The 18705-nt window shown below is 48.7% G+C and overlaps 1 protein-coding gene and 1 pseudogene across 1 annotated transcript; both read left to right on the top strand.

Annotated features, from left to right (window-relative positions):
- Nucleotides 1-720: 720 nt before the first annotated feature.
- Nucleotides 721-8943, top strand: LOC136497494 (disease resistance protein PIK6-NP-like; annotated as a pseudogene).
- LOC136498270 (disease resistance protein Pik-2-like) lies at nt 8572-10032 on the top strand. The gene has a single exon (XM_066494214.1). The coding sequence runs from the start codon at nt 8572-8574 to the stop codon at nt 10030-10032; it is 1461 nt and encodes a 486-aa protein (XP_066350311.1).
- The last annotated feature ends 8673 nt before the right edge of the window (nt 10033-18705 follow it).

Raw genomic sequence — 18705 nt, 5'->3', positions numbered from 1 at the left:
ACGCGGAGAGGGAGGCCGGAGAGAGCCGGGCCACTCATGAGTCACAATCACAAGTACGGCGCTGATGGGATACGACCATAAGGGAGAGGATTTTAGCAGGCCTTGCAGACCAGTCTGGAGGGATGCCAGGCCGCTACCGGGCCTGCCATTGTAGGCCGGGCCGTGCCGGGCTGGCACGTCGTGCCGCCCAGGCACGGGCGGCTACTCTAGGCTGGGCTAGCATGGGCCCGTACGCTAATGGACCGGACCTTGCTCGTGCCGGGCCAAAAATACGGGCTTCGTGCCGGGCTATCGTGCCGCGGGCTGTATGGCCAAGTGTAGCGCCAGCTGCCGATGAGGGTGGCGTGGGCACGGCCCAGGACCAGCGAGTCGCCACACTGCCTTTGTAAAGTAGTGGGCCACTGGCCACGGTAGTTGACACGCAATCGCGGAGCAGCATACCGCCGCCACACACATTGAAAACAAACTCGAGGCGCAAGGGGGGCGGATCAGGATTAGACCGGCGTTGCTCTGGACGACATGACGGCATCGGCAGCGCATCCACCGGCGTTGCTCTGGACGGCGAGCAAGGATATTTGTCTTATTGGGCTGTGTTGGACATCCAGATCAACGCAAACTGGGGCTCCAATTGGACTTTTGGGCTGCCTAGAGTACTGGGCCGCTGGCCTAGCGAGCGACAATGGATGCCGTTGACCTTGACCTTGACTGACTTGTTCATGTTCCCGTCTCCTCCAGTCCTCTCCTCCCCTCTTCCCCAAACTTCCCCACCTCCACGGATTGAGAGAAATTGCAGTCTGATACCGGCGGCCAGCCACTATGGATCTGGTGGTGGGTGCTTCAGAGTCCACCGTGAAGTCTCTGCTGGGCAAGCTAGGCAGCCTTCTCGCCCAGGAGTACATCAACGACGAGCTGACCACCATGCAGTCCTTCCTCAGCGACCTCGGCGAGGCCGGGGACGCGGGCACGACCACCAGATGAAGGACTGGATGAAGCAGATCCGCGACCTCACCTACGACATCGAGGACTGCGTCGACGACTCCGGCCACCGCATCCGCGGCCTGCCCAGCGACATGTGCTGCTACTTCCTCGTCAACAGCGTCTACGAGGTGCTCACCTGGTGGCCTCGCCGAGACATCGCCGTCAAGATCGCCAACCTCAAGATGCGCGCGCAGCAGATCGGCGAGCGCCGCCACAGGTACGGCGTCGACAGCCCCAAGAGCATCGGTGACGGCAGCGGCGGAACGGGTGGTGGAGCCGCGGCGGCTGGTGGTGGCGGCGCTGGATTCAATGCCGCCGAGAACCAGGACTCCAGCCTTAAGCTTGTCACCCTGAAGACCCCCGTCGGGATGCACAAGGACATGGAGGAGCTCGAGAAGTGGGTGACGGGGGAGGCGACCACTGGCGTGCTGTCGATCGTTGGGTTTGGAGGGGTCGGGAAGACCACCATCGCCACTGCCCTGTTCCACAAGTTCAGGGATCAGTTTGACCACCGTGGGGTGGTGACCGTGTCTCAGAGCTCCGACATTGAGGCCATCCTGAGGAACATACAAAGTCAAGTCAAACCGCATAGCAACGATCAGAGGCAGCATGGCAGCACACCGAGGAAGAGTGCAACGGCGGCGGTCCGAGGCGTACTGAATCACGTTATGGGCGACTCAAACAAAATTGGAGATCACACCAAGCTGGATCAACTCAAAAGTGAGCTCCAGAGCCATTTGGCAAATCACAGGCACGTACATACTGTAAATGGGAACCATTCTTCATGTGTTTTTTTTTACCTGAATGATTTACTAGAGATCCCACTCATATGAAAATTAGCTCAATACACAGTGATCCACCAAAAAAAAATATTTAATCATATTATGTCAAGGACGTCGGGTCTGAGAGTAGCAGGACCCCGGCTACGGAGTTCGTAGCCGCGACCCGTGGTAAAGGGGCGATGTTTTGCCCCTCAGCTCCCAGTTGGTTTAGAGAAAGAAGAAAAGAGATTATGTGATAATTCTTGCTTGATTATTAACATCCTGAATATCATCATATATAGGCCATTCGGCACTAACAACCTGGAGCTAATTGCTCCAAATTCTAAGGCCCTGATCGGCTGTTGTTGCCTTCTAGCCACTTGCCATATCCGTATGACCTGCATGCCTGGTGACCGTGCCCAAATCTTCAGCTGGCGTGCCGTCTGTGGCTCTGTGGACGTCACGGGCGCACCATTTCCTTGTATAGGCGCGGCCCCACATGACATCTCTCCCCTCCCCCTTGACTAGCAGCTCGTCCTCGAGCTGGAACGCAGGGTACTTGTGGAGGAAGGATTCCACGTCTTCCCATGTTGCGGAGGCAGCAGTTTCACCCTTCCATTGGATGAGCACCTGACGAACGCCGTGAGCCAGGCGGATGCGCACAGCACGTTCGGGCTTCGGAACAGCGGCGCCGTTGTGGATGACTGGGAGAGGTGGCGGTGTAGCAGGCGGATCACCGATGAACTTCTTAAGGAGGCCGATGTGGAAGATGTCGTGCAGCCTAGTGTGCGGAGGCAGGGCGAGGCACACGGCAACCTCGTTGATGAGCTCGGTGACACGGTACAGCCCGAAGAAGGGAGGCTTCAGCTTCCCTGTGGTCGCCTAGGGCAGTGAGGCGGCCGGGCGATGGCGTAGACGGAGTAGAACCCAGTCGCCCACCATGTAGGAGACTTGCCGGTGCAGCTTGTCGTAGTGCAGTTTCTGGACTGCCTAGGCTTGTTCAAGCCGGTAGCGGACGTCCTCCAGAAACTCGTCGCGGTCTACCATGTTCTTAGCGACAGCGGCGACACGAGTCTCGCCCGGCTCATAGGACCGAATGGTAGGCGGGTCCCGGCCGTAGACCACCCGGAACGCCGTGTCGCGGAGCGAAGTTTGGTAGGCCGTGTTGTAGGTGTACTCCACCCACGGTAGCCAGTGAAGCCATTGACGGAGGCGGTCGCCGGTGAAGCAGCGTAGGTACATGACAATGAGGCGGTTGGCCGCCTCCGTCTGGCCATCCGATGGCGGATGAAAAGCCGTCATCATGTGCAGCTTGGCGCCCATGAGGCGCATCAGCTCCCTCTAGAACTTGGAAGTGAACACCGGATCACGGTCGGACACCATTGATTGAGGCATGCCGTGGAGTCGAACGATGTCGGTAAAGAAGGCATGTGCCACGGACTCTGCAGAATATGGGTGAGCCAGGGGAATGAAGTGGCAATATTTGCTGAAGCGATCAACGACTGTCAGTATGACAGATTTCCCCCCGACTTGCGGCAACGCCTCCACGAAGTCAAGACCGATGTCGGTCCAAACCACCTTCGGGACCGGCAGCGGCATGAGCAGGCCAGCCGGATGGAGATGTTCTGATTTGTATTGCTGGCAGGTGGAGCATGCTCGGACATAGTCTTGGACCATGCGGCGCATGTTGAGGAAGTGGAAGTCGCGGCGGAGGCGTTGCACAGTGCGCTGCACACCCTCGTGGCTGTCCTCGTGCACGGCGGTCATGATCTCCGGCAGTAGTGGTGATGCTAGCGAGATGTAGAGGCGGGAATCATAGGCCACCATGACGTTGATGAGGGACCACGGTGCCGCACGGGTGCCTGCAGTGATCTCATCCCTGATGGCAACAAGGGCCGGATCGGTGTCCTGAGCTTGGCGGAGGCGCTCGATGTAGTCGAACCGAGGTGCGAAGATGGCGAGGATAGCGCCCTCTTTAGTGTCGCGGATCGAGAGGTCATCGGCCACCGTGTTCGTGGCGCCGGGCTTGTACTCAATGGTGAAGTCGAACCCGAGGAGCTTGCCGACCCAATGATGCTGTGGGATCGTCGCGAGGCGCTGGTCGAGGAATCTAAGGCTGTAGTGGTCCATGCGCACCAGGAAGCGGCGTCCCCAGAGATACGGACGCCAATGATGGATGGCTTGGACGAGCCCGATCAGTTCTCGTTCGTAGGCGGTGAGGGAACGGTGTCACGGCGCGACGGGCTAGCTGAAGTAGGTGATCGGGTGTTTCTCCTAGATGAGCACTGCCCCGAAACCGTGGGTTGACGCATCGCACTCGACGATGAACGGCTTGTTGAAGTTCGGCAGGGTCCGAACTGGGGCCAAGGTGATCGCGGCTTTGAGGGCCTAGAATGCCGCGGTGGCATCGGCGGTCCAGCGGAACCCTTCCTTCTTTAACAACGCCGTGAGGGGAGCCGCAATGGAGCCGTAGTCGTGGACGAACTTGCGGTAGTACCCCACAAGGCCAAGAAAGCCCCGCACTGCGCGTGATGAGTGGGGCTAGGGCCAATCACGGACCGCTTGCACCTTGGCGGGATCCACGGTGACGCTGGCCTCATTGATGACGTGCCCCAGGTAGGACATGGAGCCAACCCGAAAAGCGCACTTAGAGCGCTTGACAAAGAGCCGGTGCTGCTGCAGCACGGTGAGGATGGCAGGAAGGTGCCGGAGGTGATCCGCCCAAGATGAGCTGTAGATGAGCATGTCATCAAAAAACACGAGCACAAACCGGCGAAGGAAGGGGCACAGGACATCGTTCATCAGTGCTTGGAACGTGGCTGGAGCGTTGCACAGCTCGAACTGCATCACCAGAAAATCGTACATCCCGTCGTGTGTGCGGAATGCCATCTTGGTGATGTCGGCGGGGCATGCAGACCTGGTGGTAGCCCGAGCGGAGGTCCCGCTTGGTGAAGAACTTGGCGCCATCGAGTTCGTCCAGCAACTCGTCAACCACCGGGATGGAAAAAGCGTCCTTGACGGTGATCACGTTCAAGGCTTGGTAATCGACGCAGAAACTCCACGACCCGTTGGCCTTCTTGATGAGGAGGACCGGTGAGGAGAAGGCCAAGGAGCTCCGGCATATGAGCCCCTAGTCCAGCATGGCGGCGCATTGCCGCTCCAGCTCATCCTTGTGCGTCGCCGGGTACCGGTAGGGTCGGACGGCCACGGGCTACGATCCCAGAAGGAGGATGATCCTGTGGTCACGGCCACGAGGAGGAGGCAGCCTGTGGGGCTCGGCGAAGACGTCGGACAAGGAGTCAAGGAGCTCGTCCAGCAGGGTGGCTGTCGAGTACCATAAAACGGGGTACCCCAAACATTTACCGAAAGAATCACATAAACCCTATCAAAGACAAAGCCAAAAGGTAAACCATCGGTTGACCTCCGGCCTTGTCCGAGCCCACCGGCTCTCCGCCTCGCACGAGGCCTCGCACGGGAGGCCTCGACGGCCTGCCAAATCTCTGCCTCGCGCGAGGTCTCGCATGGGGGGCCTCGATGAGGAACCAATTCCCCGTCTCGCCCGAGGCCCCGCGCGTAAAGCCTCGGACGAGGCATCGATTCTCCGTATCGCTCGAGGCCGGCTCGGCAACAACCTGTCGCTTCTGCCTCGACCAGTCTCCCCCGACCAGGCGTCACGACCCATTAATGCACCAACTACTCTCATGATATCAGCCGGACGGCTGCTCGACACTGCAGAACGGCTAGCGAGACGGGAGGTCACATCAACGCCACACCATCTAGGACAGGACAGGGTAGGGGTTACCGGCCACTGTGTCTCGGCACTGTGCCCACGATCAGCGCCCGCACTACACTGTGCCACCTAACCCCTGCCCTAGGAACAACGCGGCATGGGGAGTAAGTCCGGGTCACCATAGCCTCAGAATCAGCGTACGAGGCCAATTGCTCCCTCCAAGCCTTGGCAATCTACTTCAGGGTCTCGGCAACCTCGGGATTCACGTCTGCCGAGCCTCCCACGATGGCTCGGCCTCGGCACCAAATGAGCCTCGGCTTCTCACGTAGTCAGCACACAGTGACCGGCACGTCGACCGCCCCGCCCCGCTTCAAGATAACACTAGAGCTCCCATGACGCACAGGATCGGATGTGACCGACGCGTTGCCCTAGTACTTCAAGGACGGGACCACTCCGTCGACCACGCCGCCATAGTGACAGGCTACAGGGCTCGGACATGCCGCCTCCGTTCGCACGATGCCATGTAGCTAGCGCATGTATCACCCTTGTCCCCCCTTCAACTATAAAAGGGAGGGACCAGGGCCGTTTCAAGGGGATGGAAGGGGGATCAGAGGCTTACGATTAGGCCTACGCCCACGCGACGAACTCACATATAAATGCACAGACAAACGCACGAGCTTTCCCGTTGCTTGAGATCAATATCTCAAGCAATCCACGCCGCTCCACGCAGAGACCTGGGACCAACTCCCTCTCTCGCCCTGCTTGTAACCCCCTACTATGAGCATTTTGATGCAAGGAATACAAGATCGAACTCTCAGACTGGACGTAGGGCGCCCATTGCCCAAACCAGTATAAACCTTGTGTCTCTTTGCATCACCATCCGGGATTGGGAACACGCAGTACAAATTTACTAGTTGGTTGAGGACTCGTCGGTCCAAAACACCGACAGTGGCGTTGGCAGTAGTCGTGCGAAGGCCGAGTGCGTTAGGGCCGGCCATCCCGTGCCAGCAAACGTCGCGCGCTTGCCGCTTGAATGTCATCGTCCGGGCGCATAAATCCTAGAGGATCGGGCCCAGCGTCGCGAGCACTATGTACCAAGGACAACGTCGTAGCCGGCGAGAGGCATGATGAACAGGTCGGCGGTGAAGGTGTCGCCGCTGATGGTGAACGAGGCCTGGCGGATGATGCCCAGGCAGGAGACGCGCTCACCATTGGCCACCGTGGCCGTCAAGTGAGGACGGTGCCGCATTGGGAGTCCCGTGCGCTGCGCGGCGGCCTCAAAAATGAAATTGTGTGTCGATCCAGAGTCAAGGAGTGTGATGAGGGACGTGCCGCCCAACGCGACCTGGATTTGCATCGTGTCGCTGAAGTGGATGCCGACGATGGCGTGGAGTGAGAAGTGGGGGCTCGCTTCGGTGGCGCCCTCTTCGACGTCCTCGACGTCCTCCACAATGCCATCCAGCAGGAAAAGGCGCTTGCAGACCCAGTTATGCCCCCGGCCGAACTTCTCATCACAATTATAACAGAGGCCCAAGCGGCGGCGTTCCTCCTGCTCGGCCTAGGTGAGGCGCTTGACCGGCCGACCCTCCATGGTGACTGTGGCCAGGGCGGTCGAGTTGGGCACGGGCGGCGCCGGTCGAGCAAGACGCGGTGCGGGCACCAGTAAGAGTGCTCGGGGTGCCACGCGAGGTGGAGGTGCCGCGTACTGCGCCCGCAGCCCGAGCTTGCGCTCCAGGCTCATGGCTTCGGCGAGGCACTGCGGATTATGCACCTCGACGTCGAAGCTGAGTGGCGGTTGGAGGCCCGCGGTGAAGAGTTGGACCTGTTGTTCCTCGTCGAGGCAGCCCGCGCGAGGAAGGAGCACTTGGAAACGATCCTGGTACTCCACAACGGTGCCCGTGCGCTTTCACGCCGCCAATTCGCCAAGCGGGTTGGAGCGCAGAGGGGGTCCGTAGCGAAGGTGCAATAGGTCCTTGAAGCGGCGCCACGACGAAATCCCTTTGTCCTGCTGTATCTAGATGTACCACATCTGGGCACCCTCCTCCAGATTGTAGGAGGCCATCAAAACCTTCTCCTCCTCCATGATGCGCTGCTGGTGGAAGTATGATTCACAGCGGTTAATGAAGATGAGTGGATCAGATTTGCCGTCATACCGCGGGAAATCAAACTTCTGGAACCGTGGCAGCCGGTCCTGGTGTTGCTCCCCGGAGGCGGACTTGTTGCCAGAGGAAGACGACATCGGCTGGGCAGCGTTCAGGCGTTGGATCGCCTGAGAATTGGCATCGCCTGATGCTTGCAGAGACTTGAGGGTGGCGGCCAGGGCGTCCAGGGTAGTCTGGAGGGCAGCCTCCCTGTCTCCCATGACAGCGGCTCGGTGAGGGGTGGGCGGGGCAGAAGTAGAGCGGAGCGGCGGCGGAGGCGAGGCTAGGAAGGCCTAGATTGTGATACCATGTTGTCAAGGACGTCGGGTCCGAGAGTAGGGGGACCCCGGCTACGAAGTTCGTAGCCGTGACCTGTGGTAAAGGGGGCGAGGTTTTGCCCCTCAGCTCCCAGTTGGTTTAGAGGAAGAAGAAGAGAGATTATGTGATAATTCTTGCTTGATTATTAATATCCTGAGTACCATCATATATAGGCCATTCGGCACTAACAATCTGGAGCTAATTGCTCCTAATTCTAAGGCCCTGATCGGCTGTTGTTGCCTTCTAGCCACTTCTCATATCCGTATGACCTGCATGCCTGGTGACCGCGCCCAAATCTTCAGCTGGCGCGCCGTCTGTGGCTCTGTGGACGTCCCGGGCACGCCGTTTCCTTGTATAGGCGTGGCCCCACATGACATATTATTTCTAGTTAAAGTACCGCTGGCCCTTCATGTTTTGTTTTTCTTCTCGCTACTTAACCTATTTTATTTGGCAGTAATTTGGTTTTAACTGATATGTGTGGTCTGCAACAACATGGGGAAAAATCAGAAACTTATTTCTCCAATCTTCCGAGGACACGAAACGAAGCAGAATAATTGTTACTACACGGTTCCAAGCTATAGCTACGGCATGCATGAGACAATCAGGTGATTTGATTTATAAAGTTACTGCTCTTACTGGGGACATGCCTGAAGAGCTATTTAAACAAGCCTTCAAAGAATCCAATGGTAGGGAAGATGTCAAGGATCTGTTTGAGGTAGTGGAATCTCAGGGGAATTCGGAAGAAACTTCAGGGAAATTGATGCTGCAAGAATCTATTACGCCACAAGCAGAGCCTAAGGTCCCTGTGGAAGTGTTGAAAATGTGTGGGGGACTACCATTGGTCATCCTTACTATGGCTGGTCATGTGGCTTGCAGCTCCCACAAATCGCCGGAGGAATGGATTGGCCTATGCAAAACTCTGATTCCAGAATCAAAGAAAGATCGTGGCAGCGATCTCACACAGGAGGAAGCAGGCAGGATTGTTAGTCACTGCTACAACGACATGCCTCCTGAAATCAAGACATGCTCACTGTATTTGAGCATATTTCCCAAGGGTCATCAAATTAGCAGGAAGCGTTTGACAAGGCAATGGATAGCAGAAGGGTTTGTCAATGAGAAACAGGGTTTGAGTATGGAGGATGTTGCAGAAACATATTTCAATCACCTCATAAGGAGGAAGATTATGTGTCCAGTGCAGCACAGCAGCAATGGGAGGGTGAAGACCTGTGTAGTTCATGACATGATACTTGAGCACATTGTATCCAAGGCAAGTGAAGAAAATTTCATCACTGTGGTTGGTGGTCACTGGCTCATGCATCAACCTAGCAGCAAGGTTCGTCGGTTGTCCCTTCAAGTCTGTGATTCCAAACGTGCTAAGGACACAGAGAAGATGAATCTATCTCATGTCCGATCGTTGACTGCTTTTGAGAACTTGAACCAGCTGCCTTCTGGTTCTTTCAAGTTTGGTATTGTACAGGTCCTGGATCTTGAAGGATGCAAGGGTTTCAAGCAGCAGCACATAAAGGAGATATGTGACATGCTTCTTCTCAAGTATCTCAGCCTGCGCCGAACTGACACTAAACTGCTTCCAAAATCCATTAGGAAGCTTGAGAATCTAGAGACTTTGGATGTAAGGGAGACTGATATTATCGAGCTTCCTATGGCCATGTGCAATCTTGAGTGGCTGGTTAATATACTTGGTGGCAATAAAAAGACACACACGGGACTGAAGCTTCCAGAAGATTTGGTGAAGAAGAAGATGACGGCCCTGCGCATACTGTCTGGTATTGAGATAACTGAGGGATCAGTGGAAATTCATCATTTGATCGAATTAAGGAAACTCACCATCTACAAGCTCAATCTCATTGAGGATGAGAAGCTCAAGGAATTAAGCTCATGTATCGAGTACCTGTGTGGCTACTCTCTACACACCCTCATAATTGATGACATATCATCTAGGTTTCACAAATTGCTCTGTGAGATGTCCTCACCACCAAAATTCCTTAGTGCCCTCAAGCTGTCTGGCAAGGTCATTAGGCTCCCTGATTGGATTGCACAACTTGATGCTTTGAACAAATTGACCCATTCGGTAATAGCTCTTTGAACAGACAACTTGAGGCACATAAGCAATCTCAAGGCACTGTTTTCTCTCACCTTTACACTTGCTGCAGGAAAACAGGGTCCAGAAACTCTGGCCATTTGTTGACGGTCACTAATACTAATTATAAACCATCAACATAATCTGCATATATACTTAATCCAGTCACCAAACATAGGTATAGGGGTTTAAACTGACAAATTCCACAAGTTTTGGTGAATCTGTGATTGCAGCAGGGTTTACCCAGAAAACCGTCAAGGGAGACTTGATTGTCAGATTACATCACGACTATCCGCGACGTAAACTACTTGGGAAGGATCTAGAACACACCGGAAGGCAACCCACCGAAGCAGGCCTCGAGAGGCTAACATGTGGGGCCGGCTAGCCCCACCTATAGGTCGGCTGGCCTGTGGGTACCGCTGGTCAGTCTCCACTTCGACGTTAGTTCTTTCACCACCATTGAGGATCAATCTACACCGTTGCTTAACATCGGTTCAAATAGAGGCACGAGATAGAGCCATGCTATGCATTTATGGGCTCAATTCAAAATTTGGCCCATAAAGGCCCATGTGCATTTTAATGAGATATGGTGTAAAGTTTAGTACCAATGACGCTACTAAGAGGGGGAGGGTGCCAGGCGCCCCTCATAAATAGCAGCCCTTACCCCTCTCTCTGGAGCCATCCCTGAAACCCTAATTCATATCTTCAGGATCAAGCCAGCAAGCAAGAGATGATTAGTCCTCCATAGGATCTAGTCCTATAAATAGAAATAGTGAGATAGAGAGTGAGGGAAAAGTTTGGAGGAAGTGTCGGCCTATCGGTGCTCTCTCTACAGCTTGTACCTTAGCGGATCCAAGTTCTACGTGAGCTTGCTTCTGAGTTTCTCTAGTAATAAGCTTCTGATTCAAGTAAGCATCTTGTTTATATTGTTCATCAGGATCACGACTCTTTTGAGTGCTTTGTTCTCTTCCTAGGCGGAGTAAAGTATTAATCGTAAGTGTAAGCGTGGTGCTTAGACTTAGGTTAATCGTGGATGCACCCTACATTCCGGATCTGTGGTAGCTCGGGAGGGTGACTCTTATAGCCTCGCTGAATCCTTTTTAGTCCACCTTCAGTTTGTAGGCTAGGTAGGACTCGGTTACGAACGACAACATCCTCTGCTGGTGTCCTTTCCTTAGTAATGTCCCCAGTTAAATAGTAGAAGACATAGCTTACCAAAGTCAGAACTAGAGAACCTTAGTTATCCTCTCTACGCTCCTGTTTATCCTAACCTTGTTGCCACCTTTAGTTAAGTTAGACCATAGTTAGTCTCACACGTTTTTCTCTAGATATAATACTTGGAATACTTTCGGGTGAAAGCTACAGTGATATCCATACGCTTGCGGATTTATCTGTGTGCGTCAATAAATACCAACAAGCTTTCTAGCGCCGTTGCCGGGGAAACTGTTGCTGAATTAACTACGAAGCTAGCTAAAATTTTTATTTTTTGTTTTCTTTTGTTTTAATTTTTTCTTTAGCATGGATAGCACACATATATCAATATGCCAAATCCACGAGTGCATGCCTAAAGCCACCAAAGTCTACAGAGCCTATCCTAACACCTGGCTATGAGTTGTGCCCGTGTTTAATAAAATTGATTCGGGAACAATCCTTCTCGAGAGAAGTCAACAAAAACTCATACTCACACCTATGGGACTTTGCACAGACCTGTGCATGCTTGTATATCGCTGGCATGTCTGACAAGACCTTAAGATGGAAGTTATTTTCGTTCTCTTTGACGGGAAGAGCTAAAACATGGTATAGTCAAACCATAGAAAGTATGCAAGGAGATTGGAAAACGTTATGCTCTAAATTTTATGTATGTTTCTTTCCCATCTTTAAGGTGGTTAGCCTTCGGAAAGAGGTTCTAAATTTTAGACAACTAGAAGAAGAATCTCTTGCCACATCATGGGAATGTATTAATGATCTTGTTACCACTGGCCCATACCTTGCTATTTCAGACCCAATGCTCCTTCAACATTTTTATATGGGTCTTAGCAAGGACTCTACGCAATCCCTTGATCAAGCCTCTAGAGGAGCTTTTCTTCATTTGTCTGCTAGTGAAGTAAGGTCTATGCTTGATAGAATTAGTGGAAAGACGCCCTGCACTAACATTCATAATAAACTCCCTGAGGAAGAGAAGGAATCATCTCCCAAACAAGAAGAGAAAGTTTTGATAGTCAAATCACAACAACTCCAATCTTAAGATTTAGCTATCAATCCCAAACCATCAATTCCCCAAAATCTAAATCCTCCAAAGAAAGAAGAAATTCAACCTTTTAAAATTTCTTGTGAGGATGATCTTTTTGATGCTAATTTTGGGAAAAGCTTAAACTTTCAGTTCCACAAGAGACCTTCGAGCTAATATAATTCAAAGAAGGGATCTCTTAGAAAGTGTCCTTATTCTCATGTAGGACGTTGGGAAGAATTCAATGATGGCATATCTAGTGAGTCCATAGAAGGAGAGCCAAGTCATTTAGAAGCAATTCCTATCTTCTCCCCTTCTATGCCCACATTAGATGTCTCATTCAAACCCATCCTTGACTCTGATGATTTCTCTTATGCTCTTTCTCCTGAAACTCATGATGATCCTAGAAATCCACCAAGACACCCAAAGCATAGGAGTCATGAAGGCCACAAGGAAGACCAAGAAGAGCAACAATAATGGCTGGAGGATATTAAGAACTTATGTGCCATTGCCACTGAATGGATGGACGAGGCCTTGGACAAGATCAACCCGAGAGTCACCAATCCAAGGAAAATCTTGGACAATAAAATGACCAATGAATATTAGAGGCATGCAATGATGGGGACAATGTTTTCGTCTATAGACATCCATGAAGAATCACCCTTGGAGCTTAAAAAGGAAGATGGCATAAACAAGCATGAAGTTATTTCATGAACACATCATCAAATCCATGCTCACATGAGAAATCTCCTAAATCAATTGGTCTCTCCAACATTAGCCACACACGAGATCTTCAACCCCCACATACTCCATGTTCATAAAGACTTTGAAAGGGTGGTTGTAGATGCATTCGTTTATCATAAATATTGCAAATCTCATTGGCATGAATCTTGAGATAGGCACACAAAGGTTGGTGTTGGAGGGGAAACCACTTCACCAACTTATAAATGCAATTCGAAGGTTTCCCTAAGGACGAGCTTTTGCCCCAAAACAAGCACTTACGAGAGATAACACTGAGCTTTCACTTTTTAGCTGTAATACCCTTAGTGAAATGAGCATAGCAATACAATTGTGAAAATATTCCTTCGGGTATTTTTGTCACTAACCATTCTAGGTTTGAAATAAAAAGAATGAAGAATGACGACACAAGGTATGTCCAACCAATTATCATGCAATATTTAATCACATCCATCCAAACTTGATTTTGCGCTTGCAAAATTCAAGTATGGGGGATGGACTTCTCTAAAAAATCTTATGCCATGTTGCTAATTTCGGTTGTCTCTACCTTCAAGCCATGCTCAATTTGCTAAACAACAATCGTGCTCTTTCATCTCTATCAGAATAAATCTTTACAATACTTCCATGCTAGCTTTGTTTACTGTAGTATGCACAGGTTTTGAAATATTTTCATACATCTTTTAAATTAGGCATGGTGCTTAGTTTAAAATGTTTTCCTGAATTAGATTAGACAATGTGTCTTGTTTGCTTCTTGAACCAAAAGGTGTGTTGATTGTACTTCCAAAGGCTTTTAAATTAAGCATGGTGCTTAGGTTAAAATGCCTTCCTAAATCGAATTAGACGTGGTGTCTAGGTTGATTTTTGAGCCGATCGTAGGCTGTAGTAGACACTGGATATTTTGTTAGACTAACCCCTGCAGGAAACTCTCAAATCCAATCTGGGTAAGTCAAGAGATGAATTCATATCAGAGATGAATCACGCTGAGGAAGTGGACGAACAAATCGATAAGGCTATGAGCAACATCAAAGACAACATAGCATTGAGTCTTCCTAAGACTCAAGCTAAGATGTTGATGAGAAGCAGGATGCAACCCACCTCGTATTAGACAGAATATGCCTAGCTTTCAAAAGGACCAGCTCACACATCAGACAACAAGGACCAAGATGTCAAGATCGAAGAGCAAAAAGATGGTATGACAAAAGGATGAGAAAGAAATGGTGCAATCTAGGAGACAAGAAGCTCATAAATAGCTCAAGATGCGAGGCAAGCCGAACAAGGAAAACTTCAAGCAAAAGGGAAAGGACCATCACTGAGTCATCTACCCTTCATCATATGGTGTCATCACGCTCCAATGACAAAGCTAACATCCTAAGGTAAATGGTCATTATTTAAAGACTTTTCCTTTATTCTGGTAGGGCACATAAATAAGGATTAGACATGTTTGGGGTGACAACTTACTTGATCCAACTTGATTAACTCAACATATTTTGTTCTTTAAGCTTGTTGCTAGCACCACTTTTTTAATCTCATAGTTTTAACCAAATGAGCTAAAAGTTTGCACACCTTATCTCTGGAAGATGATGGTCATAATCGTGTAAAGATTAAATACCTTATAGGACAATCCTTCCATAGGTTAAGCAATTCAACCCTTTTGGCCAAATATACTTAAATAGTCATGCTCAATCTTCTGATCTTATCACCCATGATATAATTGAACAAAACGCATAACATTAATTTCATCTTGTTCCATGTGCCTAAGGCTAGAGAAGAATGATTAAAGTTTTGGTTCTATTGGTGTTTTTCTACCAACAGAGCCCATGCACTTGATCTCTACCTTGTCTTTATGAGTAGGACATACTTCAAGCAAAGTATGGGAGAGTCAGTTGATTCTCCATATTTCTACAAGTGTTCTGAACCTGTCAAACCAAAATCTAAACTCAGAACCAAGACGGGTTTGGCAGAAGAAGGTGACATCACCATTAGAGGCGTCATCACAAGAACCCTCGTCTTCAGAGTAAACCGAGGTACTCGATTAATTAACTTCACAAGAAGACGTCCGGTTCATAGGACATACAATACCGAACCCTCACCGAAAGAACTAGCTTGGGGGAGAAGTACTCCCGTGTATCCAGGTAAGTATTGTTTCCCCTTTTGTTTTAGTTTTAGTTTCCTTTAAATAGTTAAAAAATGATGAATGAAAAATAAAATAAAAAATTATCTTTGCATTAGTCATTTATAGTAATAATGTGTGATCTAGTAAAATTGAAAATAAAATAAAAAGTTGTGTCTAGTTTGTGTTAATTTTTGTTTTTAAGAGCTAAATAAAATTAAGAGGACTTAGAATAATCTCTTAAAATGAAAATGATGAATAGTTGCTCTGTTGTAATTTCTTTCAAGTACCTAGTTTTTAGCCTTGAATTCTTCTAAGTTTTGGATAAGATTGTTTTGATACAAAGATTTACTCTGAACATGAAACTCGTGGGAAGCATATGCTTGATCTAAGTCTAGGTAATTGATGGGTATGATATGAGAAGGTCTGAGCTGTTGTTTATCTTGTTCCAAGTGATACTAAAGTTCTAGAGATTTACTTTTTGAAAAAAAACATAAAAATACCACATGATGAGTTCCTGTATGACAAAGTTTGAATTCCTACTAGAGCCATACATGTTATTTAGGCTAGGAAAACTTCCACATATATGTTGCTTGTATTGCATTGAGTTTCATCAAGCTTTGTTGACCCTTATGAGAGGTTGGCCTTGCTCTTAAAATCAAGATCACGTACATACCACATATACCTGCTGCTCCTACACTGGGAGTACGCAAAAACATGTTTTCTATCTAGATCCACCCAAAAAATATTCTACTCCTACAATAGGGGGTGAACACAAAAATATGCTTGTTAGGTTTTCCATCCACAAAATGAATGCTCCAAAGTTCTTGTTGATATCTTTCAAAAGTTTTGTTGCAGAAATGAGACATGGGGCTATGCAAAAGTTATTCATAAAAAAGAAAAAAATGGACACAAAAGTGTCCGAGATATTTAAAACAATTGATACTTATATGCCCGCCTAAAAAAGAGAAAAAAAGAGATGAATAAGATAGCCCCTGCTCTCCAGCAAAGGTTTTCAAAGTTTCAAAAGAGAGATAAGTTTTTAAGGAGCAAAATAGAATTAGGTTAGCCACCATATATGTCCACCATATATCCACACACATGCACATCTTGATTTGATTGTATGACTCAACTCTCTTTGGATCCGTTGTTTGACTTTACAATATATGCATTGCAAGTATGCTATGGCTTTCTTCCTACCTATAAACTCCACGTAGGCCTTAGTAGTAGGAATAGAAAAAGGCATAACATCATTATTGCCTTGGTGAGGATCCATAAATACCACATATATTAAGAGACTTGAGAGTGTCATACAATGGAATCTTTGAGTTTTATTTTAAAAACTTACAAAAACTCTGGAATAATGGTAGAACAAAGAATTTGAAACATAGTGTTTGACTCAATCGTTCTGTCTTTCAATTGCTCAAGATCCAAGTGAAGGCTAAGAAGCCCCATGGTCGAAGGTAATATGGGTAAGTTTGAAAGTCAGATCAGTTTATTCTAATCTGGAGGAGAATTTTTGATTGAACAGTACTGTGTACGTTTGAGGAATGAAAACATTGTAGCAACTCCTGATCTAGTGCTGAGTTTAGCATTTGATCAGGGGACTGACAAAGGTTAATCTTGGGGGAGCTTGTTGACGATCACTAACACTAATTATAAACCGTCAACATAACCTACGTATATACTTAATTCCTATCACCAAATATAGGTATAGGGGTTTAAACTGACAAATTCCATAAGTTTTAGTGAATCTATATTTTCAGCAGGGTTTACCCAAAAAAACCGTCAAGCAGGACTTAATTATAAGATTACATCATGATTATCCATGACAGTAAACTACTTGGGAAGGATCTAGAAAACACCAAAAGGCAACCCACCGAAGCAGGCCTTGAGAGTCTAACACTGTGGGGCCTGGCCGGCCCCACCAGTAGGCCGGCCGGCCTGTGGGTCCCGCTGGTCAGTCTCTGCTTGACGTTGGTTTTTTCACTGCCATTGAGGATCAATCTATGCCATTGCTCAACGTCGGTTCAAATAGAGGGACGAGATAGAGCCATGCTATGCATTTATGGGCTCAATTCAGAATTTGGCCGTAAAGGCCCATGTGCATTTTAATGAGATATGTTGTAAAGTTTAGTACCAATGAGGCTACTAAGAGGGGGAGGGTGACAGGTGCCTCACATAAATAGCAGCCCCTACCCCCCTCCCTGGTGCCATCCCTAAAATCCTAATTCATATCTTCATGATCGAGCTAGTAATCAAGAGAAGATTAGTCTTCCACAGGATCTAGTCTTATAAATAGAAATAGTGAGATAGAGAGTGAGAGAAGATTTTGGAGGAAGTACCGGCTTGTCAGTGCTCTCTCTACAGCTTGTACCTTTGCAGATCCGAGTTCTACTTGAGCTTGCTTCTGAGATTTCTCTGGTAATCAACTTCTGATTCAAGTAACCATCATGTTTATATTGTTTATCAGGATCACGACTCTTTTGAGTGTTTTATTCTCTTCCTAGGGGGAGTAAAGTATTAATCGTAAGTGTAAGCGTGGTGCTTAGACTTAGGTTAATCATGGATGCACCCTACATTCCGGATCGGTGGTAGCTCGCGAGGGTGACTCTTATAGCCTCATTGAATCCTTTTAGTCCACCTCCCGTTTGTAGGCCAAGTAGGACCCGGTTATGAAGGAAAGCATCCTCTGCTGGTCTTTTCCTCAGTAACGTCCCTAGTTGAATAGTAGAAGACAGCTTAACAAAGTCAGAACTAGAGAACCTTAGTTATCCTCTCTACGCTTCTATTTATCCTAACCTTGTTGCTACCCTTAGTTAAGTTAGACCATATTTAGTCTCACATGTTTCCCTATGGATACGATACTTGGAATACTTTCGAGTGAAAGCTACAACGGTATCCGTGTGCTTACGGATTTATCTGTGGTCGTTAATAAATACCAACACCATTCTTGCATAAAACAAGTTGTGTTCTCGATGGGGGGATTGCAGTGTCCAGCTGGTGGATTTGAGAGTCTTAAGCTTCTTCGCTTCTATGCCCCACTATTGCCACTGCTGAGTTTTTCGGTAAAAGCCTTGCCGAAACTTGAAAGGATTGAGCTCCAGTTTGACATGTTGGAAGGCATTTTTGGCACAGAAAACCTTGCAGGACTCAAAGAGGTGTATTTGAGATTAAACAACAAGCACGGTGAAATCATGGGCGTAGAAGATAGTAAAGGAGGTGAAGACTGCAGTGAGGATTATTGACGATGCCAAGAGGCCTATAGGATGACCCTTGACCACTGAATCATTAAACTTGCTTCAAACCTTCTATTTTCTCTCTTTTTATTCCCATTTATATAAATCCTGAAGGCGGCAAGTGACACAATGAGGAAGATTCATGAAGCCATCTGGAGGATGAAAACTAAGACCCTAGCAACTAAATCGGAAGGAAAGGCGTGTCAAGCTGGGGGGGGGGGGGGGGGGGCAACAGCCCATTTTGCTTCTTCTTGCTTAGACTGGTTTGTTTGTTTTGTAAGACCTGTTGGTTGAACTATCAGTTCTCCTTAGTTAGAGTTGGCGTCTGTCTGTTGATCTATTCCCTTCGTTCTGTCAGGTAAGCT

This window comes from Miscanthus floridulus, chromosome 12 (genome assembly GCF_019320115.1).
Source record: "Miscanthus floridulus cultivar M001 chromosome 12, ASM1932011v1, whole genome shotgun sequence".
Classification (NCBI taxonomy): domain Eukaryota; kingdom Viridiplantae; phylum Streptophyta; class Magnoliopsida; order Poales; family Poaceae; genus Miscanthus; species Miscanthus floridulus.
Note: the sequence above shows the minus strand (reverse complement) of the source record. Positions and strands in the feature narration are given on the sequence as shown.